Source organism: Gekko japonicus, unplaced genomic scaffold (genome assembly GCF_001447785.1).
Source record: "Gekko japonicus isolate JY-2015 unplaced genomic scaffold, Gekko_japonicus_V1.1 scaffold6360, whole genome shotgun sequence".
Taxonomy (NCBI): domain Eukaryota; kingdom Metazoa; phylum Chordata; class Lepidosauria; order Squamata; family Gekkonidae; genus Gekko; species Gekko japonicus.
The window spans coordinates 5484-30781 of NW_015163818.1; the positions used below are offsets into that span (position 1 = coordinate 5484).

General features: G+C 45.7%; 1 protein-coding gene across 1 annotated transcript; it reads left to right on the forward strand.

The window, feature by feature from the left end:
* Nucleotides 1-12250: 12250 nt before the first annotated feature.
* Nucleotides 12251-23341, forward strand: LOC107107645 (carnosine N-methyltransferase 2-like; the record flags this gene model as incomplete). Its single annotated transcript, XM_015407946.1, has 7 exons — nucleotides 12251-12472; nucleotides 15426-15563; nucleotides 15696-15754; nucleotides 17567-17720; nucleotides 20569-20621; nucleotides 23019-23126; nucleotides 23211-23341. Coding segments are annotated over exons 1-7 (762 nt in total), but the record flags the coding sequence as incomplete, so codon positions are not given.
* Nucleotides 23342-25298: the final 1957 nt, after the last annotated feature.

A 25298-nucleotide genomic window follows, 5' to 3' on the forward strand; every position in this document is an offset into this window, starting at 1 on the left:
TTTATCTCAGTAGCTAAACCTCCCCCTTTTCTAACCCCTTTTTTTCCTCCTCTGGCATAACCATTTCAGGTTCCCGAGGGTGTGCAGAACACCTTTGAAAGTCTATGTGAAACATAAATTTAAGCCAACTTGCAGAAAAGCAAGCCCCTAATCCACATTAAAAAGGGGGGGGTTACGATCCAATTTAAATGCTCAGTGTTCTGGGAGGGCAAGGGGATTTGCTAACGAGCAGGGAGATGGAGCAATTAGGAGCAGCGGCTTGATACAAAGATCCTCTCACTGTACCTGAAAGCGAGGAAGGGCTTTCCTTTGTCCCGTTTCCCAGGGACAGGACTGTACTTCAACTACAGCAGTGCCAACGATTATTTATGCAACTGCAGCAGCTTTTGCTCATGCAAAGGACTGGGGTGCCAGGGCAGGAAGTGCCAAGCATGGTAAAACGTGAATGCAAAGACTGCCCTTGACTGCATCAACCAGGATATCGTTGTGGTACAGGATTTGGCAAGGGCTTCAGCAGAGGGCAGGGTTGCAATAGCCTGTATGTGAATAGAACAGTGTGGCTATCGAGGCTGACACTGAAGTCAGGGTGGGAGGGAGCAGGTCACGCTTCTTACCTCTTCTGGGAAAAGACATTTGGCAGACTGCCCCATATTGCTGTTTCTCCGTCACCTTATCTAACCTCAGCTGGGAATGCATCCAGACTCCCTCTGCTGGAAGACGGAGCTGCCTGAGTGTCCTTTTTCACCTTCAGCCTCATATCCCCCAATGTAATATGAAAAGCAGTGCTGCAGCGTCTCTGACACACTACCTTAGGGCCAGTGAATGTGTTGCAACGTACCCAAATTTCTACTGTAATCTGCAGTGGCACAGCTCATTGTCTCACTTCAGAATCCAACTCCTTCATCCTGCTTCATGTATATACCAGGTCTGTTTACACATGTGAGAGAATGAACTGTGCCACTTTGGATTGCAGGTAGACTATCCTCCCACTCAAAGGCTTTCTGGACGTCCTCACAGTCTGAACCTTGGCTGTTGGCTACCAGGGAGATTTATTTTTGGTCCTGTTCTCTCACTGCTACTTGTACTCTCACCCTCTGCTTCCTTTCTTTCACAACTTCACCAGGGTGGTATTCAAAGTACTATTTGTTGCAGCTATGGCCCAGCTATTTGTTCTCCTCCTTTTCTCCATCCTGTGGATATGTTGGATCCCCAAGCATCGAGAATAAATCCACGTTTTCAAAGAAAAGTAAAGTTTATTTCAAAGCGTTGAAGACATACTCAAACACGTTCTTTGTTAGAACTGGGGATACACAGTTAGGTCAAGCATAATAAAGGAACTTCAAACAGATGCAGATCCAATGAATAACTTTCCCGCTGGCGGGCTAAGGAAACGGTTGCGCGCCCAGTCTATGGGAACCAGGCAAAACATCAGACAAAACACAGGTGCAGCAGTCATGAGAAAATCAATAGGCAAGCATAGCAGTATCTTCTCCCCCACACAACCTCCAGCAGTTATCTTTTGCATTCCAACGCAGGAGCAGGATGATAGAAACCAACAGGGAAAGGATATGTACACAGAGGTCACAGAAAACAGAATGGCAGCTTGCTGACATACTGCCCCCCTTAAAATACACTTATAACACACCTCCCGGGTCGGGCGGGAGATCTCCCGGGCTGGGCGGGAGACCTCCCGGTTTGTCCGGGAACCTTCTGTGGAAACTACGGATCAGGTAAGGGGCCCGAATATCCCCTTCTTCCACCCATTCGCGGTGCTGGGGACCGAAATCAACCCATTCGATAAGGTACCAGAGTTTACCACGTTTCACTTTACAATCAAGGATATCAGCAATTTCAAAATGTTCATCCCCTTCCAATATGACAGGCGGAGGAGGAGTAGTCTCTGGTCTCCAAGGAGACGGTCCAGGATCCTTCTTCAATAGACTCATGTGAAAGACAGAATGCAAGGCACGTAAATTCTTAGGCAAAACAACATCAACTGCCACATCATTTATGACTTTACGCACTTTGAACGGACCAATGAACTTCCATCCCAATTTTCTGCTAGGCCGCAGCATCTTAATGTTCTTGGTCGAGACATACACAAGATCCCCAGGTTTCAGATCAAACCCCACCACCCTACCCTTGTCTGCCTGGGTCTTGTAAGCAGCCTTGGCTGCGTCAAGTGTTTGGCATAGCAGAGGCCATGCTTTTTGCAAGGACATACACCATGTATCAGCATCCCCCACAGGACGTTGGCCCATCCCCTCCAAGAAAGGGAGGGGGGGACTGTCGTAACCAGATACAGCTTTATAAGGAGACATGCCTGTGGAGCTATGGACCGTATTGTTATAACAATATTCAGCAAGAGGCAATAATTCACACCAATCATTCTGTTGATAATTAGTAAAACAACGCAGGTATTGTTCCAGAGTCTGATTAACCCTTTCCGTTTGTCCGTCAGTTTCGGGATGATACGCGCTGCTGAGCCCTTGTTCGACCCCTAAAATGGAAAGAAGTTCCCTCCAAAATTTAGAAACAAATTGGGTCCCCCTGTCAGAAATTAACTTAGCAGGTAATTGATGAATTTTCACCACGTGGGACATAAACGATTTCGCCAACCTCTGAGCTGTAGGCAAGGAAGGAAAAGGCACAAAATGAGCTTGCTTAGAAAACAAATCAACAACCACCCAAATAACAGTGTTCCCTTTGCTCGCAGGGAGGTCAGTAATAAAGTCCATGGACACCACTTCCCATGGTCTCGACGGAGTAGGGAGTGGCTGCAGTAAACCAGGAGGCTTGCCCATCCTGGGTTTAGTTAAGGCACAGGTTTGGCAGGACCTAACAAACATCAAGAGGTCTTTGCGCATTTGTGGCCACCAGAATTGTCTGCGGATGAGTTGCAAAGATTTAACGAAACTCCAATGCCCTGCCAGTTTCGAACCGTGAGCAGACTCCATCACCTCCCTCCTCATCGAAATAGGCACATACAATTTGTCTCCAGAATAAATCAGACCTTCAGGGCTACGGACACAATCAGGTAATGTCTTAAGGGAGGCATCATCCTCAGCAGTAAAAGCAGAAAGATATTTCTGGACCCAGGCCCCCCCTCCCACAGGGAACAGGGAAGGCGAAGTCTCATCAGAGTGTGGAATCGTTCGCGCCTGCGCCCGGGTGACTACGGCCCCCCCCAGATGGGAGGGGGAAAAAACAGAGTCCATGATGATCTCACGCTGACTGTCATGTTGTGGGAGGCGCGAGAGCGCGTCAGCCAGGGAATTAGCCGCCCCCGGGAAATGACGAAGTGTGAATCGAAACTTAGCGAAGAAGTCCGCCCAACGAAGTTGCTTAGCGTTGAGAGAACGGGGGGATTTCAGCATCTCCAGATTCTTATGATCAGTCCAGACTTCAAACGGCAGTTGCGCCCCCTCCAGCCACTGCCTCCAAGTGGAGAGAGCCAGCCGGATCGCTGACGCTTCCTTTTCCCAAATCCCCCAGTTTCGTTCGGCATCAGAAAACTTTTTAGACACAAATGCCAGGGGATGTAACCGACCATCTTCCCCTTCTTGCAAAATAGCGGCCCCCATAGCCACATCCGAGGCATCAGTTTGGACAATAAACTTCTTAGATTCATCAGGGCGCGCCAGCACCGGCTCGGAGGTGAACATCAGTTTAAGTTTCTCAAAAGCCTCTGCGCAAGCAGGGGACCATTTAAGCGGGGCGCCAGGTTTCGTAGCATCAAAACCCTTCCCTTTGGTCTTTAGCAACTCAGTCAGGGGAAGGGCAATTTGCGCGAAATTCTGGATGAAATTTCTGTAAAAATTGGCAAATCCGAGGAACATTTGCAATTGTTTGCGGGTCCTGGGGGGCTCCCAGTCAAGTACAGCCTGAATTTTAGCAGGGTCCATTTCAACCTTCCCCCCAGAGATGCGGTATCCCAAAAAGTCAATGCATGTCTTGTGGAATTCACATTTTGACAGCTTAGCAAACAAGTGGTGTTCATAAAGTCGCTTAAGGACCTGGCGCACCAATTTAATATGCGACTGGAGGTCCTGAGAGTACAGCAACACATCATCAAGGTAAAGGACCACTCCTTTGAATAGAAACTCATGTAGGACCTCATTGATTAGGTTCATGAAGACCCCCGGAGCCCCTTGAAGGCCGAAGGGCATAACGAGGTACTCAAACTGCCCCAAAGGGGTATTAAATGCAGTCTTACTTTCATCCCCCTCCCGGATGCGCACACGGAAATATGCATCCCGGAGGTCAAGTTTCGAGAAGATCTTGCCCTTGGTGGCCTCAGCTACCAAGTCCTTAATTAATGGGAGGGGGTAAGCATTGGACAAAGAAACAGCGTTCAAACCCCTATAGTCAGTGCACAACCTAAGCCCCCCGTCCTTCTTCTTTCGGAAAAGTACAGGCGCGGCGAAAGGGGAGGAAGCCGGGCGAATGAAACCTCGGGCTAGGTTTTTATCAATAAAGTTCCGCAGTTCGACTTTTTCAGCCGGCCCCATCGCATAAATTTTACCTTTGGGTAATTTACAGTCAGGCAAAAGTTCAATAGCACAGTCAGTCGAGCGATGAGGGGGCAATTCGTTAGCTTCCTCTTCGCCAAACACCTTTGCCAAGTCTCTATACTCTCGAGGCAAAGAAGCTAACTCTTCCGGTTGCAAAGTGCCGCAGGGGAACTGTGTGGTCGGCTGGTCCCCCCACGAATCCACCCAGCAGTGATCCACACACTTAGCCGACACAAATTTGACAACCCCTTCTTCCCACAAGATGTAAGGGTCATGGGTAAACAACCAGGGACTCCCCAGTACTAAGTCGAACTGCGATTTAGGGGTGACAATGAAGGACCTGGATTCCCAATGATCTCCCGCCCCCAACCGCAAAGCCATAGTCTCGTGCGTACAAGGTTCCATGGGTGCCCCATCCATCTGAGTAAAAATGATGGGGGACTTCAAGGGGACTATCCCCGCTTCCAGTGCAACTAACACTCTAGGGCTGATGAGATCCCTCCCACACCCAGAATCAATCAACGCTCTTACCCTAACGTGGGTTCCTAGGAGCGGATTCATTAAGGAGACAGTCACGAAAAATAGGGAAGGGGTTTCTCTCACCACCTTGGGCGCAGCATTAGAATGGCCTTGTCGTTTTGCGCCTCTCACAACAGGCCGTTGTCGTTTTCCGCCGTTTCAGCCACCAGCTCTTCTTCGGACTCGGCGGCAGCCGGTTCATTTTCCCCCGAACCTTGGGCTGCCTGCAGAGCTTTGGAGAAACGCGGTTTAGCCATCCCCTTCTTCCCCGACAGCGGTGTCTTCGGGCTTGGGGTAGGCGGCTTGTCTTTGACTTGACGGCTGCCACAATCCACAGCGAAATGCCCCTTCTCCCCGCACTTGAGACAGAGCCCCATCTTCATCCGTAGTTCCCTTGCCGATTCCGACAGGCGTTGAGTCTTGGGTTTAGAGGCACCGACAGCGGCGGGTCTGTTGGTCGTAGCAGCCAGGTCGAGTTTGATGGTGGTGAGCCGGTCTTCTGCATTTTCAGCTTCTTGGGTCCAGGCCATCAGGGAGACAGGGTTGACAGTTTTCAGAACCGTTTCTCGGATTTCTGCGTTGAGACCCAAGCGATACATCTCAGCCAATATATGATCAGGGTAGTCTCGGAGCTTAGCTGCTTGCTTGTGGAATTCCAGAGTGTACTCGCGAACCGACTTCTTGTTCTGGCGGTAGGTCCGGAGGAACGCTTTAGCTCTTTGACTCGCGTTGACATCTTCGAATCTCGCCCTCAGCGCCCACATGAATGCTCGCAAATTCAAAAGTTCCGGACCGCGGTCGTTGTGCAGTCCAACATACCATGTGGCGGCGTCTCCTTTCAGTCTTGCCGAGATGACATCAATGAGACCAGCTTCATTTCGGAACAGGTGTCGACTCTCTTCTACGAATTTATGCACCCTCACCGTGAAGAAAGCGAGTTCATCCGGGTTGCCGTCGAAGGTAGCCTCCAGCAGATCCTTGGGTCTGGGTCGTGGAGGCCTCACCAACGGGCCCAGCTGCCCCGGAGCTCCCCTGGGAGGGAAACCCGGTACAACCGGTGGCCCTGCTGGTATTGGCCTCAGCGGCGGCGGCAGACCCGGCACCGGCGGACCCCCTGGCATCGGCGGCTGCGCAGGCACTGGCGGAGGCGGTCTCACCGGCTGCTGGACAGGTACCTGCTGCGCGGGAACTCCCGGTGCTTGCAGCGGCTGAGCAGGCATCGGCGGCGCGGGAAATCCCGGTGCAGGAGCAACTTGCAACTGCGCGGCGTGTGCGTCCAGGAAATTGGCCATTCTAACGTCCAACATTCCCGGCAGGCCTTCCATCACATCCTGGAATGCCCGCATTAAGTCTCTCACCGAGTCTTCCAGTTCTGCTAGACGTTTGTCTCACTTCAGAATCCAACTCCTTCATCCTGCTTCATGTATATACCAGGTCTGTTTACACATGTGAGAGAATGAACTGTGCCACTTTGGATTGCAGGTAGACTATCCTCCCACTCAAAGGCTTTCTGGACGTCCTCACAGTCTGAACCTTGGCTGTTGGCTACCAGGGAGATTTATTTTTGGTCCTGTTCTCTCACTGCTACTTGTACTCTCACCCTCTGTTTCCTTTCTTTCACAACTTCACCAGGGTGGTATTCAAAGTACTATTTGTTGCAGCTATGGCCCAGCTCTTTGTTCTCCTCCTTTTCTCCATCCTGTGGCCCTGCAGACCACAGCTCTCATTTACCTCCCCCCCAATCTCTATCTGACCAGGATAGCCCAGGATAGCCTGATCATCTTAGATCTCTGAAGCCAGGTCAGCCCTGGCTAGCATTTGGATGGGAGACCTCCAAGGAATACCAGGGTTGTGATGTGGAGGCAGGCCATGGCAAACCACCTCTGAATGTCTCTTGCATGGAAAACCCCTACAGAGTCACCATAAGTCACCCATGACTTGATGGCACTGTCCATCATCAATATATATACATCTGACCTGGATGGCCCAGAGTAGTCCAATCCCATCAGATCTTGGAATCTGAGCAGGATTGATGCTGGCCAATATTTTGGATGAAAGACCACCAAAGAATACCAAGGTCACTATACAGAGACAAGCCGCCTCTGAATGTCTTTTGCCCCGCACTGGTGTGAGCTACCAGCCATGTCCCCAGCTCGCCGTCCACCCAGCGGTTTGAAAGCTTCGTCGAGTAGACAAAATGGGTACCACTCCTTAGAGAGGGTGGGCACACTTAACCCCCCTGGTGGGAAGTGCTAGCCGACAAACGGAAGTTCCACGCGTAAGATCAAAAGCCGAGAGAGATCTACGCAGCATCAAAGAAAAGCCTGCAATGGGCCATTCTGGCCAGACGGTGGCGGTGGTGCACTGCAATTGAGAAAAATGCTGACGACATCAAGCGACGCCGACTAAAGAATGCTGCCGGAACACGTCTGATGCTTACAGCTGACCAAACTCCCTGTCGACTGCGAAGTGTGTGTGATTAAAAATGATATATGTTGTCCTCCTTTACCCCCATCATTGTTAGTCCTGTGTCAACACATGAGTAACTGTAAATCGCTCAGATCCAGCAGCTCTGCAAAGATTGAGCGATCAATAAATTGAAAAAAAAAGAAAAGAAACGAGCCCTAGTTCAGCTGAGTCCTGGCCAGTGTCAGTTCAGAAGAGAGGGACTTTCATGATTGTTTGGACCTTGAGGTTCCTTAGGGAAAAGGGATTCTGTAGCTAAGGAGGCAATCAGCAAGGTCCTTTCCACACATGCCTTCAGTGTGCACAGGATGTGATGCAAAGGTGACATGTTCCTATGAGCCCTTGAGGCAGATCTGATATATCGTGAAAGATGTACCGAAAAGCGAACCTAACCGGGGGGTGGGGGATCCAACAGATACTCTACCGACGCAGAGTACGCAGAGTTGTCGGCTTACAGATATATCTCAATAAACATTCTTCCCTTGCCATTGACTTGTGTGCAAGCTATTTGGAACAGGTAAGATTTAGCATAGAGGGAGGGATTGGTGGGGTGGTGTTTTTTTTTTAAGAGATACAGGGTTGGATGCATGATTCCCTTCTAGCCTGTGTGACTTTCTTCCACTAAGTCTACTGAACAGTTTCCTGGGAATAAGCCTCATTGAACAAAATGGGACATACCTCTGTGTAGGCTTGCTTTAGGTTGTTCCTGAAGGCCTCCTCTGATGGCAAATGTCTTTGTCGAATGCAGACTTCCCTGTTGGAGAAAGATTTTGTGGATGGGAGTCAAAGGATCCAATTCATAATGAATAACTCTCCTGGTGTTTCAAAACTGATTTTCCTTACATGGGCCAAAATGTCTCTTTCTCATTCTTAGCACCTCATGCTTCTTGGCCATCGGCTCAGGGTTTTGCTTTTAAATGGTTGGGGGAGTCAAGCTTGACACATGTGTGACACTCTTCTTTGAACCACCTTTCTTCTTTAATGTGCATTAATGTGCAGGCAGGGTTACTTTATTCAAAACTCCCTGAGAAAGCTGTCCCACCGCATCTTTAGCACTCCTGTTATTTTTACTAGGGGCTGACTGATCTCCAGCCCCCATGCCAAAAAAAAGAAAAGAAATAGTTTTCCAGACACATCCCCACACAGCCATACAAAACATTCTTCCCCACACATCCATACAAAAGGTGTTATTCGTATACTGCTTCCAGGTTCATGATTTTAAAAATCTGCTAAACCGTTCCATGATGCCTGCTTTCATTTATTTATTGATTAACATGAGGTACATTATCAGGATAGTTTTGCATTTATTTAGAAAGTCTTTGCCATAGATATTCTTCCCTATCTGTCTCAGGCATGTTTGTTTGGGGGCATATTTATGGCCATAACTTATTTATAAGGAGTTTTTGCTACTGTTAAAATAAATTTGTAAGATTTCTATTAGGAAAACTTCCGTATGTCCTTCACATTCAAGGGTATTTTGTCCTTATTGAAATGCATCTTCTGGTATATTCCCTGCACCTGTTGGATTCTTTAGACAGTCTTCTTCTTGGGGGACCCTCCCTTGGGATTGTCTGTATGGTTACAGGAAGATCATGGTGTGTTTTTTTTCTGTGGTGAGCCTAGTTTTTCTGGATAGCATACTAGAGTGGGCGAGGAGGTCACAGTTACTTGCTCCATTGACAGTAGAATCCTTAACAGAATTTTATTTATTATTTTATTTTATTTAAAACATTTATTAACCACCTTTCTTCCTTATGGTGCTCAAGACAGCTTACAGCATTGATAAAACATAAAATAAATTTAAAACATATTAATCAAGATTTAAAATCACAATTCAGGACTGCTAATAAACTTAAACCAATGCAGTCCTGAATAAAACTGTCTTCAGTTGTGAAAAGTACGCAGACAGACGAGTGATTTCAGCTAATGTACTTTTATTAGTGAGGAACAAGACAAGTTGCTCGACTCGCAGGCCGGCTTATGTGCATAGAAACCCACATCCCAAATACATCCCACTCCGTGTATTGGCTATTTACAGTGGCCAAGAGTTCCATAGGCTCTCGGCCCGGAGCCTAGCCCCCCTATTGGTGTGGTCTAGGATCCGCAGAGTCCATTGTCCTTGGAAGTGAAGCTCGATGGCTTCTGATGACCGCGTGGAGCCCTGGCCTTGCACGTGGTCAGGCCTGTATATATTACAAACTGCCTCCTAAAGACTGAAAATTAGGAGGTCAGGTTCACCTCCCTGGGGAGGTAGTTCCATAATCATGGCCCTCTCTCATGTACCCACCAAACAAACTTCTTTGATTTATGTGGAAGTTATTAGGGGCTCTCCATGGGATCTTAATTCCCAGTCAGGAACGTATGGGAGAAGATGGTCCTTTGGATACCCCAGTCCCAAGCCATGTAGAGCTTTAAAGATCAAAAGCAACACCTTGAATTGGACTCAGGGGTGGATTGGTAGCCAGTGTAATTGCTGTAATATCAGGGTCACATGCTCCTGATAGCTGGCTACGAATAGCATTCTGCACTAGCAGCAGCCCCCAAACACTCTTCAAGAGTAGTCCCAAGTAGAGTGCATTGCAATAGTCAAGCCTAAATGTAACAAAGGCAGGGATCACTATGGCTAGATCTGACTGACCCAGGAATGGATGCAATTGGTGCACTAGCTGAAGCCTGGCAAAAGCATTCATTTTTGACATGGAATCTAATATGACCAGCAATGTCTAGTGGCTTCTCCTCGGGGAGGGGAGGGGATTGGCAGCTGGCTAATTTTGCTGCTGATCTTATTGGCAGGAGAAGGGGGCCAGTGCCTGGAGTGCAGGACTGGATGGATGGAGGACTGCAGGACCAGCCAGCTGCCGGCTAAACTACTTGGCCAAGTGCAACACGGCATGGCTGAATTCATACAGGGAAAGAATTACTTTTAAAATAAGGTTTTAAAGAGAGTTTTTGTGGGGCATGGCTTTAAATTGAGGGGGCATGGCCCCGGGAGGCCCCACCGTGGCTACGGGCCAGCCAAAGTCACACATGGCTGCCTCTTAATTAGATCTAAGCAGAGGTCATTTCGGGGGGATCGCGGGGGAACACAGTTCCCCCGGGTGAGGTGCGGGGGCGGGGCACACGATGAAGCCCCACCCCCTGCTTCCGGCCACCCCGCTTCCAGCCCTCATTCAGCCAGGAGGAGGCAGGAGAAGAGGGAGGTTAAATTGCTTCCTCCCCACCTCTCCCCACCCCTGCCTGCCTGGGGCCAGGGAGGGCCTTGGCGGGGCTTCCTTGCACTCCCGCCAGCCTTGCAGGTCCACCGCCAGGTCCCTGATGTCAGGAGGTGTGGCATATGCTAGTGAGTTATGCTAATGAGTTCCCCTAGTTCTTTTTCTACGAAACGACCCCTGGATTTAAGTATGACTGCTTGTTGGTGATGTAGTGTGTCTTCCTTTATTCAAAGTTCTTCTTTTCTTTAACAGTGAGTGAAGCTTACAAGGCAATCCAAAAAGTTCATCATAAAACCAAGTAGAACAGGGAAAAGTTTAGAAACCCCAAATACATTTTCCATAGGTCGCCACATCTAGCATATGCCACACCCCCTGATGTCAGGGGGTGTGGCATATGCTAGTGAGTTATGCTAATGAGTTCCCCTAGCTCTGTTTCTATGAAACGACCCCTGGATCTAAGTATGACTGCTTGTTGGTGATCTAGTGCGTCTTCCTTAATTCAGAGTTTTCTTTTCTTTAACAGTGAGTGAAGCTTACAAGGCAATCCAAAAAGTTCATCATAAAACCAAGTAGAACAGGGAAAAGTTTAGAAACCCAAAATACATTTCCACAGGTCGCCACATCTTTTTTCTAATGAAGGGTATCTTGAATATACTTGCACACCACATATAGATAGCCCTTTAGAGAACGAGGACAAATGAACGGGCCCTGCAAGACAGGGCAGAAGCAGGAAACTGACTTTTATTTAATATAGCAGGTGGAAAATCAACTGACTGGAACAGGGGTTGCTGCTGGTGGTGGAAGAGTTTTTCATACATGATAATTATAGTCTCTACAGTTTCTGTCCAGGGACTAACAAATGAGAATGTATTTTAAAGCGTTACTGCAACTTGTCACAACAGCTCATATGAAGAGGTAATTTGAAATATAAATGCTACATTACAGACAAACAGCTTATCACTTGGCTATGTGCACACCATTGCTAGCTGGTAACTGAACCTCAGTAGTCACCCCAGAACCTAATAGAAGAGGTAGATCAGAGAATCGTAAATCAAATACTCTTAATGTAACTTGATGCCTCTGACCAGTATTAACAGCAAGCTATAGTATATGGCTTGCTATAAATGCTGCCTACTGTATTGTTTGCTCTGTGTATATTTAGTACCCACAATTGCTCTGTGTATATTTAGTACCTACAGTGAGCTTGGTGTTGTACAGAATGGAGAAATGGTGTGCTCTCTATCAACGCTGAAATGTCTCCAGACAGTCTCCAGACACTTTCCGTGCTGAGTCTCTTCTATGTATTAAAGAGGGCTCTAATATTATGACTTCATAAGTTATCTATGGTTATGAGGATCAGATATCTTCTAGAGTATACTAATTCAAGCAGCTTGTGGGGGTGTGATAACAGGTGTGAGGAAGGACATTCTCTGATACTACAGGTCACGGAAGACTTCTTATTGGATAGGCAATTGGCATACAGTGACAGTAACAGATGAAAATATCACCATAAGAGTCAAATCTGTCTCTAACCTTTAGCACTGCTGATCCAAATCAGATATCGCTTTGAAATGGATGAGGGGGAAATAGAGAAGGATGAGTAGAGCGAGAGAAGACTAGCTGCTTCTGCGTACTGTACTTCATGTATTGGCATTCAGCTGGAGTATATAAACCACAGGAGAGCAAGACTGACATACTGAAAAAGGAAAGAGTCTGCAGAAAGTTCATAGACAACATGGAGCCAGTGACAAAGGTGAAAAGGTAAGGGATATGTGAAGAATCATTCTGATTTGAGCAAGAATCTATCACAGGAGAGAATACTGATTTTGTGTTGAATAGCTGATTCAAGATGGAGACCTGCTTTGTTGATTTGTTGTTATTATCAACAACCTTTATTACCACAATAGAGAAGCAGGCTATGCTGTGAATCAACAGGGATTGCTCACCTTCTTACAATCTGAAACAGTGAAAGGGTTTTTACAAACACTCCAACACCATCATTTGGAGACAGGTCACACATTGTAGTGTTACGTGCAGTTTTAGAGTGCTTACCTTCCTTGACACCGCCCAGGGTCTCTGGAGGGATACTGATATCATAATTCAGTCCATTGGAACACAATGACTGTTCCCTGTGTTTAGTTTTATGTGGTGCAGAGACACACACTCCAATGCCTTGTGCATTTTATGATTTTGTCCATGGCATAACACCTAAACAATAAAGGCCATTTTCATTTTTTTAAAGTAAATAGCCCTTACGGCTTCAAAGAGTGGCTTGAAAATGCATGGACAATACTAGATGAATTAGCAGGACCCAGAGAGCATTTCAAGTGTTTCAGGAAACTGACTTTTATTTAATATAGCAGGTGGAAAATCAACTGACTGGAACAGGGGTTGCTGCTGGTGGTGGAAGAGTTTTTCATACATGATAATTATAGTCTCTACAGTTTCTGTCCAGGGACTAACAAATGAGAATGTATTTTAAAGCGTTACTGCAACTTGTCACAACAGCTCATATGAAGAGGTAATTTGAAATATAAATGCTACATTACAGACAAACAGCTTATCACTTGGCTATGTGCACACCATTGCTAGCTGGTAACTGAACCTCAGTAGTCACCCCAGAACCTAATAGAAGAGGTAGATCAGAGAATCGTAAATCAAATACTCTTAATGTAACTTGATGCCTCTGACCAGTATTAACAGCAAGCTATAGTATATGGCTTGCTATAAATGCTGCCTACTGTATTGTTTGCTCTGTGTATATTTAGTACCTACAGTGAGCTTGGTGTTGTACAGAATGGAGCAATGGTGTGCTCTCTATCAACGCTGAAATGTCTCCAGACAGTCTCCAGAAAATTTCCGTGCTGAGTGACTTCATAAGTTATCTATGGTTATGAGGATCAGATATCTTCTAGAGTATACTAATTCAAGCAGCTTGTGGGGGTGTGATAACAGGTGTGAGGAAGGACATTCTCTGATACTACAGGTCACGGAAGACTTCTTATTGGATAGGCAATTGGCATACAGTGACAGTAACAGATGAAAATATCACCATAAGAGTCAAATCTGTCTCTAACCTTTAGCACTGCTGATCCAAATCAGATATCGCTTTGAAATGGATGAGGGGGAAATAGAGAAGGATGAGTAGAGCGAGAGAAGACTAGCTGCTTCTGCGTACTGTACTTCATGTATTGGCATTCAGCTGGAGTATATAAACCACAGGAGAGCAAGACTGACATAACTTCTGAAAATTAAAAATGTTCATTATTTTTTGTTTTAATGTCGTTACTACTTGGAAAAAATGTCTGCATGACGGATAGGGCAGTCCTTTGATCCAGCTACAAGCCAGTGACAAAGGTGAAAAGGTAAGGGAAATCATTCTGATTTGAGCAAGAATCTATCACAGGAGAGAATACTGATTTTGTGTTGAATAGCTGATTCAAGATGGAGACCTGCTTTGTTGATTTATTGTTATTATCGACAACCTTTATGACCACAATAGAGAAGTAGGCTATGCTGTGAATCAACAGGGATTGCTCACCTTCTTACAATCTGAAACAGTGAAAGGGTTTTTACAAACACTCCAACACCATTATTTGGAGACAGGTCACACATTGTAGTGTTACGTGCAGTTTTAGAGTGCTTACCTTCCTTGACACCGCCCAGGGTCTCTGGAGGGATACTGATATCATAATTCAGTCCATTGGAACACAATGACTGTTCCCTGTGTTTAGTTTTATGTGGTGCAGAGACACACACTCCAATGCCTTGTGCATTTTATGATTTTGTCCATGGCATAACACCTAAACAATAAAGGCCATTTTCATTTTTTTAAAGTAAATAGCCCTTACGGCTTCAAAGAGTGGCTTGAAAATGCATGGACAATACTAGATGAATTAGCAGGACCCAGAGAGCATTTCAAGTGTTTTGGGTGATGGTTTCAGTATCTTCCGGCTGGCAGGAAAAGCAGGCAAAGGTACAAAATTACAAGGAACACAGTAGCATGTGTCTTTCTTTAAATAAAAAAAGCAAAAACAGGAATGCTCTGCATCTGCGTGGAGAAACTGAATGCTGATTCTTTTGCCATCTAGCCTTTCCCCCATTCAAAATAACGTATTTCAATAGTAAGTGTAAAATCTGTTAACCTGTTTGGAACGTATTTGGTGGGTGGGGTTATGCAAATATGGAGCTTATTTGAGTGCTGCTGTGAAATCAGTGAATGTTGTAATAGCATATGAGCTAATAAGCTATATTGAATATAAATTCAAACTAACTATTTGGGAAGGTATTGTTTGGGAAGAGTCATAGCTTAGAGACAGTGCACATGATTTTCATGCTCAAGGTCCCAGATTCAAACCCCAGCTTGTCTGGTTAAAAATATCTCAGGAAAGACCCCTGTTTGAATTCTTGGAGAGTCACTGACAGTCAGAATAGAAAATACCAGCCCAGACAGACCAAAGTATGTTTATATGTTGAGCATGATGTGTACCTTTGAACAATAAAATAGCGTTGCTGATTTTATGATCAAAATCGAATCAGTGAGCTACATGTCAGAGATTTGCCTCTCTTGAGCCATCTGTCATCCATGTTGCAAGGGAATGGTCGACTCTCAGAGGGTAGATCATAGAGACCTAACCTATCGTTCTTCAGAGAGTGAGTAGCAAATGATCATCTAAATTAGCCATTAACAGTGCTTTCATCTTTACGAAATCAGAGTCTGCAAAACAAAGCCAAGCACAATTACAGACTGCTGCGTAAGAGGTGGAGTATTCCCCAACGGATTTTGTCCTATGAATGGTCCCAGGTTGCTTGTGGTTAGAACCATAGATGAAGCTGATGGTTACGTTGCCAGGTATGCAAATGACCACATGTTCCCTTGTCATAGGGTTGGGAGGATAACTGTGGGCTGCTTGTGCTGACAACAGAGGGATAGGCAAGTAGTTATTCAGTCTTCTGAAGAACTATTCTCTCTTCTTTGCTCTAGGAGATTAAAAAGTGACCGTTTCGAGAGAGATACACTGTTGACCTCTTCAGATGAATCAGGTATTTCTGAAAATGAAAAATGTTCATTATTTTTTGTTTTAATGGAGTTACTACTTGGAAAAAATGTCTGCATGATGGATAGGGCAGTCCTTTGATCCAGCTACAGCAGAACTGATAACAGAGCAACTAGCTGCTCCCCCAGCTTCAAAGCCAACAGCACAGGATAAGCAGTAGGGAAGAAAGGCAGCAGAGCAACACTGATGGCCAATCTCACGGCATCAGAAGCAACTCTGTTATCCCCCGTGGCATTACCCATGGATGGTAGGCACCAATTGATTTTGCCTTGCTCCAGATTACCCCTGCTTGGAAAGTACCAATCAGCACATGCAGCTAAAACACCATAAAAAGCAAGATATAAAAATAACACAAAGATATTAGATAGCTAAAATAAACCCTCACTTGTTTTTTTAAATTAAACATAAGCCCCGGTCACACAGGCTGAATATCGCGGGGGGAAGTCGTGGCTAATTGCCCTGGTGCAGTTTGATGTGCAATTACGCGATCAGACGCACCGGCGGCACACCACGGGTCCTTCCCTTGGCACCGGCGGGTAAACGAGGGACCGGAGGGGAATGCCGCGCGCCAGCGCGATCACACCACGGGCATCTGGAGGCAGCCCATGGCAAACATTTACTAGTTCCTTGGAGGTACTAGTTTTTTAAGGCGCATTGTCGGCGGTAAGCCACGGGTGCACTCCCCTTCCCAGATGTTGGGGTGTGATCGTGCCCGGATAATCCGCCCACCATCCGTGCCTCTCTCGCAGCAACTTTGCCGTGTGACCGGGGCCATGATTAGTCAAATGCCTACTAGGAAAATGGAGGTTGCTGTTCTTTTGTTCCTTAAGGGTTCCTATGCCTTTGAATGCTGCATGAAAGCCAATAATGGGCAAAGTTTAATGCATCCCTGTACCTCCAATGCAGGATAAAGCTGTACTTACTACATTTCCTATTTTAAGCAACGTCCCTAGGTACCAGAATCTTGCCCCAAAGGGCTCCCTGTATAGGAGCCATTGCCAGGACTTCCTTTCTTGTAAATGCTGCTCCGATAGCTTCGCTTTCAGTACAGGTGAGGAATGACCTTCCATCTGTGAGTGCTGAATGGCTGCTTGGATGCCTGCAGAAAGATGAGAAGAACATGGTGATAATGAGTACAGTAGAAAGCATCTGGAACAGATAGATCCAGGTGGGCAGCCTTGTTGGTCTGAAGCAGCAGAACAGAGTTTAAGTCCAGTGGCACCTTTAAGACCAGCAAAGTTTTATTCAAGGTATAAGCTTGTGTGCATGCACACTTCTTCAGATACATTGAACTGGCAATTTCCAGTCCATCCATATAGGTAGAGAGTAAGCAGCAAATTAGCACACATCATAATAAAGTTGTTTTGACAGAGGCAAGGACCAAACTGGAATAACAAGCTTAGTTTATATGGTCACCATTTGTTTGGGTTTAATTTCGGGGGGAAACATAGTGAAGGAAATAAATATTGATGGCCAGTCGTACCCTTCTTAATTGCATAATGTTGGTAGTAAATAACTGAGAGTAATAGTTTTGGCCTAATAGATAAGTTGGCAAGGTCTCCAGCTGGAAATCAGGCGTGTGCCAAAGAGTACCTAACTCCTAAATAACACAATTTCTTGACACTTCTCCATCTATAAAGTTTGCACTGTTCATTCCAATGAAGCTTCTTAAATATTAAATATTATTTTGCCTATCCTGATCTGCTGAGTTTTTGTACTGTCAAGAAGACTGAAGTTCTCCATTGTGGCTTGTGATACAGTGACATTTCTCTCCAGCTATTAACGATTACCAATACAGCTTCACTTCCCAAAGAGCTCTGTGTGACCCACAGCATGAGAAGCCTTACACCGGAGGAGTACGCAAAGGCCTTTCAGTCATTCCTAGACCATTCAACTGAACACCAGTGCATGGACCAATTCAATAAGAAGGAGCTGCCCAATATAGTGGCCAGGTAAGGAACAAGCACAAAACATGTGGAGAAGATATCACATAGTGCCAGTGCTTCAAGGAATGGTCAAATGCTTATGGGTTCCTATTTTACCATTGCTGTAGATCACCTCCATGGATCAGGTTTGAACTGAAGGGGAGGATAAAACTATCTTCATCCATTTATCACTTGCAAAATGCCACAATATCTCTGCTTCAACACTAATTCAGCTAAAGCTGAGCACTTCCCAGTCTTGTTAATAAACTGAAAATGTTAAGCTTGTCCATAAATCTTTCCAGTTTATATCAATGGGTCTTAAGATGGGCCACCATATACATCTGGTGGGCTGCATTAGGTTTAGCAGGTCACAAACTGTACAAATTCTTTGGCTCATTTTCACTGATAGTGGCCACGCAGGCTGCCAGATTCTCTCACTTTATGCAAAGCATGTCCCCCAGTTCGGCATGCCTAGGGCATCTAGTTTAAATTGACCTCTCTGTTATTTTAAGGCTCTATAACTTTTCACAATCTCACACTTTGGTAGAATACTACCAGGGCTGCTTTCTGGGCATATTCTTGTTTAGATCAGGAAGAGATGCTAAAGCTGATGTGTGTCCTTTCTGATTTTTTTTTTAGAATTGATTTTTTGGATAAACAACTGAGATAGTGGACAACATTAAAAGTCTGGGCCTTGTTCCAGTACTTCCTTTGATGTGAACACACACACCATCTGTTGTGTTGTAATGAATGGAAGTCACCTCTTCTGGAAATACCTACAGTAGGGAAAAAAACCCCTCAAAATACTTACAGAAAACAACAGAAAAACAAATCAAATCTAAATCAATTTAGCAAGTATAGCAACACTGTTTTTTCATGTAGGAATGGGCACAAACTGAACCACGAAGCCAAGTTCGTCACAAATTTTGCCCTGTTCGTGGTTCCTGAACAGAATTCCATGACAGGTCTACCTTTATGAACTACCATGAATTTTTAAAGCAGTTTGTGGTGGTTTGTGGATGGAGCAGAAAGCAGGTATTTAAAGGGACTCTGAGTCCCTTTAAACCCCTGCTTTCTGTTCCTTGCAAAAGCTGCAAAACCAGCTGAGTGGTGGGGAGGTGCTCAGCCTGAAGAACAACTGTGCTACAGAGAAGAGCTCCTCACCGCTCAGCTATTTTGGGCTGTCTTGTGCAGTCCCCTTAAACTTTAAAAGGACTGCAGAAGACAACTCGAAAAACAGCTGCACTGCAGGGAGGTGATCCCCTGTCATGATCTGGGCTGTGCCACCAGTGGCCTACTAGGCCCAGAGAGCCTGGCTAGCAGTAGGTGAGGCTGGGCCTACAACTCCCAGAAGCTCCTGGGAGGTTTTGGAGCCAAAATGGACCAATGGGAAAAGAGGAGGACTTGGAATAAAAGTTCTGGAGCAGCAGGGAAGAGCTGTTCTTTCATCCAGAGGGCAGAGCTGGAAGGAAGGCTGCTGCAGGGGAGAGACCCTCATCCTGGGGGAAGGGTGAGTAGTGTAAGGCCACTTGAGATAGTGAGCTAGGGAAGGTATATTTAGATGTGTTAGGGCATTTGATTTCTTTTCTTTTCACCCACTTACTGTTATTATTCTGCACCTTTGTTCTTTGACCTCCTATAAAATAAACTTTTTCCTTGTTTTACTCTGCCTGGTCCTCACGCCTGTTATTTGGCCTAAAGGGAGGTCTGAAGGTCTTGGGAGGATGCTCTGGGCCTTCTCAAGGGAACCTAAATCCAGAGTGGTGGCAGCGTCAGGTGACACCCCACCTGAGCTGTGACATCCCCGCAGCTCAGTTCTTTCAGGCTGTCTTCTGGAGTCCCTTTAAACTACAGTGACTGCAGAAGACAGCCTGAAAAACAGTGTGTGGTGGCAAGATGCTCTCTGCCTCTCAGCTGTTTTGCCCAGTTTTTGTAAACCCTGTTTAAAGGGACTATGGTCCCTTTCAACAGGGCTTGTGGAGCCACAAACCTGTTCGGTTAAAAAACTTGCCTCCTGGTTTGGTTCGGTTCGTGGTTCGGTTCGTAGTTTGGCAATGAACCTCAAACTGAATTGAACGGCATTTTCCTGGTTCATGCCCATCCTTATTTTCATGTATTACTGCTGCTGTTAATAATTACTGTTCTTATCTGTTTACAAATTGGGGGTGTGCATCAAATGGTCACATGCCTATTTTGCACTTAATTGTGTTTTGACCCCCCTCAATTAAAATCTTTCCCCCCATGTGACCATAGGTGCAGTGCAAGCCCCCAAATGAGAGAACATACTTCACGCACATGATGGAGACTCTAGACCATGACAACATAGGCCACAATAGTCCCTTAAGTCTTTAAGTTGCCAGGGGACTCTCTAGTTGTAAGCCAGCATGGTGTAGTGGTTAAAGTGTTGGACTAGGATTTGGGAAACCCAGGTTCAAATCCTCATTCTGCCATGGGAACATGCTGGCTGACCTTGGGCCAGTCACACACTGTCAGCCTAACCTACCTCACAGGGTTATTGTAAGGATAAAACAGAAGAAAGGAGAGCAGAATGATGTAAGATGCTTTGGATCCCCATTGGGGAGAAAAGCAGGATATAAAGTATATAAATAAATAAATAAATACAACTTCCCTTCCGAAGTCTGCACATTTGTGGCACCTTGTGACAAAATATTAAGTACGTATGTTTTACCACTTGCTATCAGAATGCTCATACTGTAGCTGGGGCTCTCAGTAAGCTATGATGTGAATTTGGAGGAACATGCATTATATATTTTCCTATCCAAAGTTTTGGGACCATTTGTTAATGCATTAGTGAAAATAACAAGCAGTTAAATAAAATAAAATGTGATGTAATCATAAATGCTTATAATTTCAGTCTTGGAAATGGAAAATCGACTATCAATGTGCTAGGTGTGGGAAGTGGCACAGGTAAGGAATGCAGCAATGTACTCTGTTTCACTTTAAGGTTAGCAGTTCGTTAAATTCAATATTTCTTCTTCGAAGCCAAAAAATGACTTGCTTCCATCAGTATAAGTCAACACAGATATCAGAACAATTTCATGAAACACACACAAACCATAAAATGCAGCTAATATCCTGGTCCTGACCTGGATAGTCCAGGCTAGCCCAATCTCATTAGGTCCTAGAAGCTAAGCAGGGTCGGTCCTGGCTAGTATTTGGATAGGAGACCTCCAGGGAGTACCAGGGTTGTGACATGGAGGCAGGCAAGGGCAAAACACCTCTGGACGTCTCTTGCCTTGAAAACCATATGGGGTCGCCATAAGTCAACAGTGACTGTGACGTGACAGCAATGTTCCCTCTAAGCTGTGGAGTCTTGTGAGCAAAAATTCTATTTTGTGAGCTACTGGCTTTATAGTTGTGAGCAAGTGATTTAGCTACTGCATAAATTTGTTTGCTCTGGAGCAGTCCTTCCTGAGCTAAGACAAAAATGTGTGAGCCGGAGGCTAAAAAACTGTGAGCTAGCTCACACTAACTCAGCTTAGAGGGAACACTGCTTGACAGTACTTTCCACTACCAATAGCCTGGTAGCAAAGCATTAAGAGCAGCAGCAGCAACAGTAATATTTACCATGTGATTTCCAGTGTGATATATTTCATTCGTAACTGGTATTCTTAGGCCCCAGGTCACATGGAGCATTTGCCGCACTGAAGGCACGATTCTCCCGCAGAGTTTTCCGGTGCGATCACACCGGAACATCTGGGAGGCGTAGCGCTCCCGTGGCGAACCCATGGCATCCCACTGAAGATGTGCATTAAAAAAGTACCTGGGACAACCTACTGGCAAATGGCTTGCCATGGTCTGCATGTGGATTCCCCCGGTGTGATCGCGCCAGCACGCAGCTTCCCCCCCCCCCGCCGTCCTGTTTGCCGTGGGGGCCAAAGGAGGAAGCCGCTGTCGCGTCTGACCGCATAGTTGCGGATCAAACTGCCACGGTGCAAATAGCCACGCCTCCCCCTGCGTTATCCGGCCCGTGTGACCGGGGCCTTACTTTCACTGATATAAATGAAGCTAAATAGGAATTGGTACTACTGGAGATTTAATTTGCTTCTTTATTTTTAAAATTTATTTATAAATTCAATTTATAGCCCGCCCTCCCCGCTGACGGAGGCTCAGGGCGGCTCACAATCAGGCATAAGCCAGCACATAAAACACATTTAAAACCATTTAAAAATCATTTCTACAATATTATGACATTATTATTATTAAGTGCTCTGGATGTTCTGAATAGATTTTCTAATAGATGACATATTAATGCTGTTATACCCACTCAGTGCCGTCTGTTCCGCTTGGCGCTGTTGTTCTTTCTTCCCGGGCCAGATAATGATGGTACAGTAGTGGCGGCTCCTACTCAAATGCCTGGCGGAAGAGCTCCATCTTGCAGGCCCTGCGGAACTGTGCAAGGTCCCGCAGGGCCCACCTGGCCATATAGGGCTTTAAAAGTAAGAACCAGCAATTTGAAGCGAATTCAGTACGCTATCGGCAGCCAGTGCAGTGCTTTCAGAACAGGCCAGATGTGGTCCCTGCTAGGAAGACCCATCAACAGCCTGGCCGCAGCATTCTGCACCAGCTGCAACTTCCGGATTTGCGACAGAGGCAGCCCCATGTAGAGAGCGTTACAGTAGTCTAGCCTCGAGGTGACCATTGCGTGGATCACTGTGGCCAAGTCACTGCGGTCGAGGAAGGGAACCAGCTGCTGCACCAGGCGAAAGTGGTAAAAAGCTGACTTGGCGGTGGCTGCCACCTGGGCCTCCATAGTTAGCGAGGAGTCCAGGAGCACTCCCAAACTCCTAACCTCTGGCGCTGGCACCTAAGTCACCCCATCGAAGGTCGGGAGAGGGAGCCCCAACCCCAGACCACCCCGACTCAGGCCCAGGACCTCTGACTTAACAGGGTTTAACTTCAGCCGACTCAGTCAGAGCCAACCAGCCACGGCCTGCAACGCCCTGTGTAGATCTTCTGGACTAGAGCTCGACCGGCCGCCCAACATCAGATAGACCTGGGTGTCATCTCTATATAAAAGAGATCTTTGCCATGCTCCCCATTTCAGAGGATGGCTTTGGATGTCACAAACACGTGTCCTATGAGAGATGCTTGATTTGCCTAATAACGCTTATCCACATGGGGCTGGCAGTTCTTGGTTGCAATGTGTGCAGGGTCTTGAATCGCCTATAAAACTCTAGAAGCTAATACTATGCAGGTGTTGCTCATGTGTAACATCCAAAACTACACTGTGAGTTAAACATAAACTGTGATTTTGAAAAAGCAAGATTCTTAATAAAGATTTCATGCACATTTATTGTATAGGAGAACAAGACTTGAAAATGATCAGAATAATCCAATCCAAGCATCCAGGAGCCTTCATTAACAATGAAGTCATAGAGCCCAACCCAGAACATATTCTGGCATACAAAGGTATAGCATTGCATTACTGTTGACGGAAGATATCGGAACATATATTTTGCCTTATTAAATTTCTTTTGTTTTTTTCATAAACAGAAGCAATTAAGAATTCTTCTGATCTCAACAATGTCTCATTTACCTGGCACCAGTTAACATCCATGGAATATGAAAAGCAGGCAAAAGAGTGGAATGTAGGAAAGAAATATGACTTCATACACCTGATCCAGGTAAATTCAGCATTAGTCACATAAACCTTCCTGGTTTGTGAACTATGTGTGGTACAATCTCATGGCTTTTGATTTGCTGGGGTTGCAGAGACTTGGGCAGGACAATTTCTCTACCTTCCCTTTCCCCATTTAATGGGGACATTTAATCAACTCACGATTCTACCTACTGTTGAATGTTTTCAGTCCTCATTAGGCTGGCTTTTAAAGATTTCCCCCTCTTTTGCTTAATTTACTAAGCCATATCTTTCTACATTTCTGAGGAGTTCCTCGAGTACGTAGAGATATCTAACTTCTATAAATTTACCTTCATAACGGATAAGCACTTTATTTATTTGTTTTCTTCATTTATCACCCACCTTTCTTGCAAAACTCAAGGCAGATTGTGGGACATAAAACAATCAGACATCTGAGAATTCCAATTAACAAGGTAGTAGGATTAGGTTTACAAAACTGGACGACAATAAAAAAAGAGGAAATTTTAAGGCCTGATGTGTCCTGACCTGAATAGCTCAATCTCTTCAGATCTCGAAAGCTAACCAGGGTTGGTCAGTATTTGGAAAGGAGGCTACCAAGGAATACCAGGATCATGATGCAGAGGTAGGCAATGGCAAACTGAACATCCCTTGCCTTTAAGTGGGTCACCATATTTTGAAAAGCAAAAAAGAGGACACATTTCCTGACTGACTACTTCAAACAAGGGATCACTACGACACATCTCATTTTAAATACTCCTACTATAGAAGAAGAAGATTAATACCCCACCTTTCTCAGAGCGGCTTACAATCTCCTTCCCTTCCTCTCCCACAACAGACGCCCTGTGAGGTAGGTGGGGCTGAGAGAGCTCTTAGAGAACTGCTTGTGAGAGAACAGCTCTGAAAGAAATTGTAACTGACCCAAGGTCACATCAGCAGCTGCATGTGGAGGAGTGGGGAATCAAACCCAGTTCTCCAGATTAGAGTCCACTGCTCTTAACCACCACATGTAACTGCTAAACTGTGATAATTGATACTAACTAGGGATATTCCTAACCCGGCCCGTAGCTACAGTGGGGCCTCTTGGGGCCCAGCCTCCCCCAACTCCCCATCCAGCCCAGCTCCCCCAACTTTCAATTTTTAATTTTATTTATGGTGCTTGCTTGGTGTGTGTGAGGGTGCCCCCTGACTTATTTAAAGCCCCCCCCCCAATTAAAAAAATCCTGGCTACGGTCCTGTTCCGAACCTTCCAACCCAAAAAGAGCCCAAAAGAGAATGGACACACACAAAAAGGGGACTCTTGGGAACCCTACTTGAAAACACCATGGGGTCGCCATAAGTTAGCTGTGACCTGACAGCAAAAAAGAAAGAAAGAAAGACATGACATACCACAATGCAAAAAGTGAGTAACAAATGCAATAAAAGGCTGCTGAAGTGAGTTCTGATGTACTAGCGGACTCCTGTTTTTATTTTCCTGTCTCACCTCTGGCTTTCCTGGGTCTGAGGCTTTTGTCCTCCATACAAGGGTCAGCCAGTTTTACCATTAGATCTGTCAATGTAGAAGGTGTTTGCACCAAACGTGTCACAGAAGCATTAGAAAAACCCAGTGTAGCATATAACTGGTGACAGTATATCTTTTGTTACATGCTAAATATGTGTTGCCTGACAGAAATTTTTTAAAAAGCAGCTTTTCCTTTCAGGTGGAACATTTTCTAAATATCATTAGTCAGAATCATTCCATGGTTTTCATGAGTTTGAAGGAGATGCTGATGACCCACTTAAGTAGAGCTTCTTATTCAGACTAGGCTTGATCACTCACCATTCTGAGGAATTAGTACAGTGACAAAAGAATCGTCTTGGTTTGTCAGACAGCTTCTTTGCTCCAGCAGCAGCAAAAATGGTGGTTTGGGGGGGACAGCACTTCTGGTTGTATGTTGCTCCTCACCCTCCATTTTTGCTCCCACGGGAGCGAACAGCAGTGATGG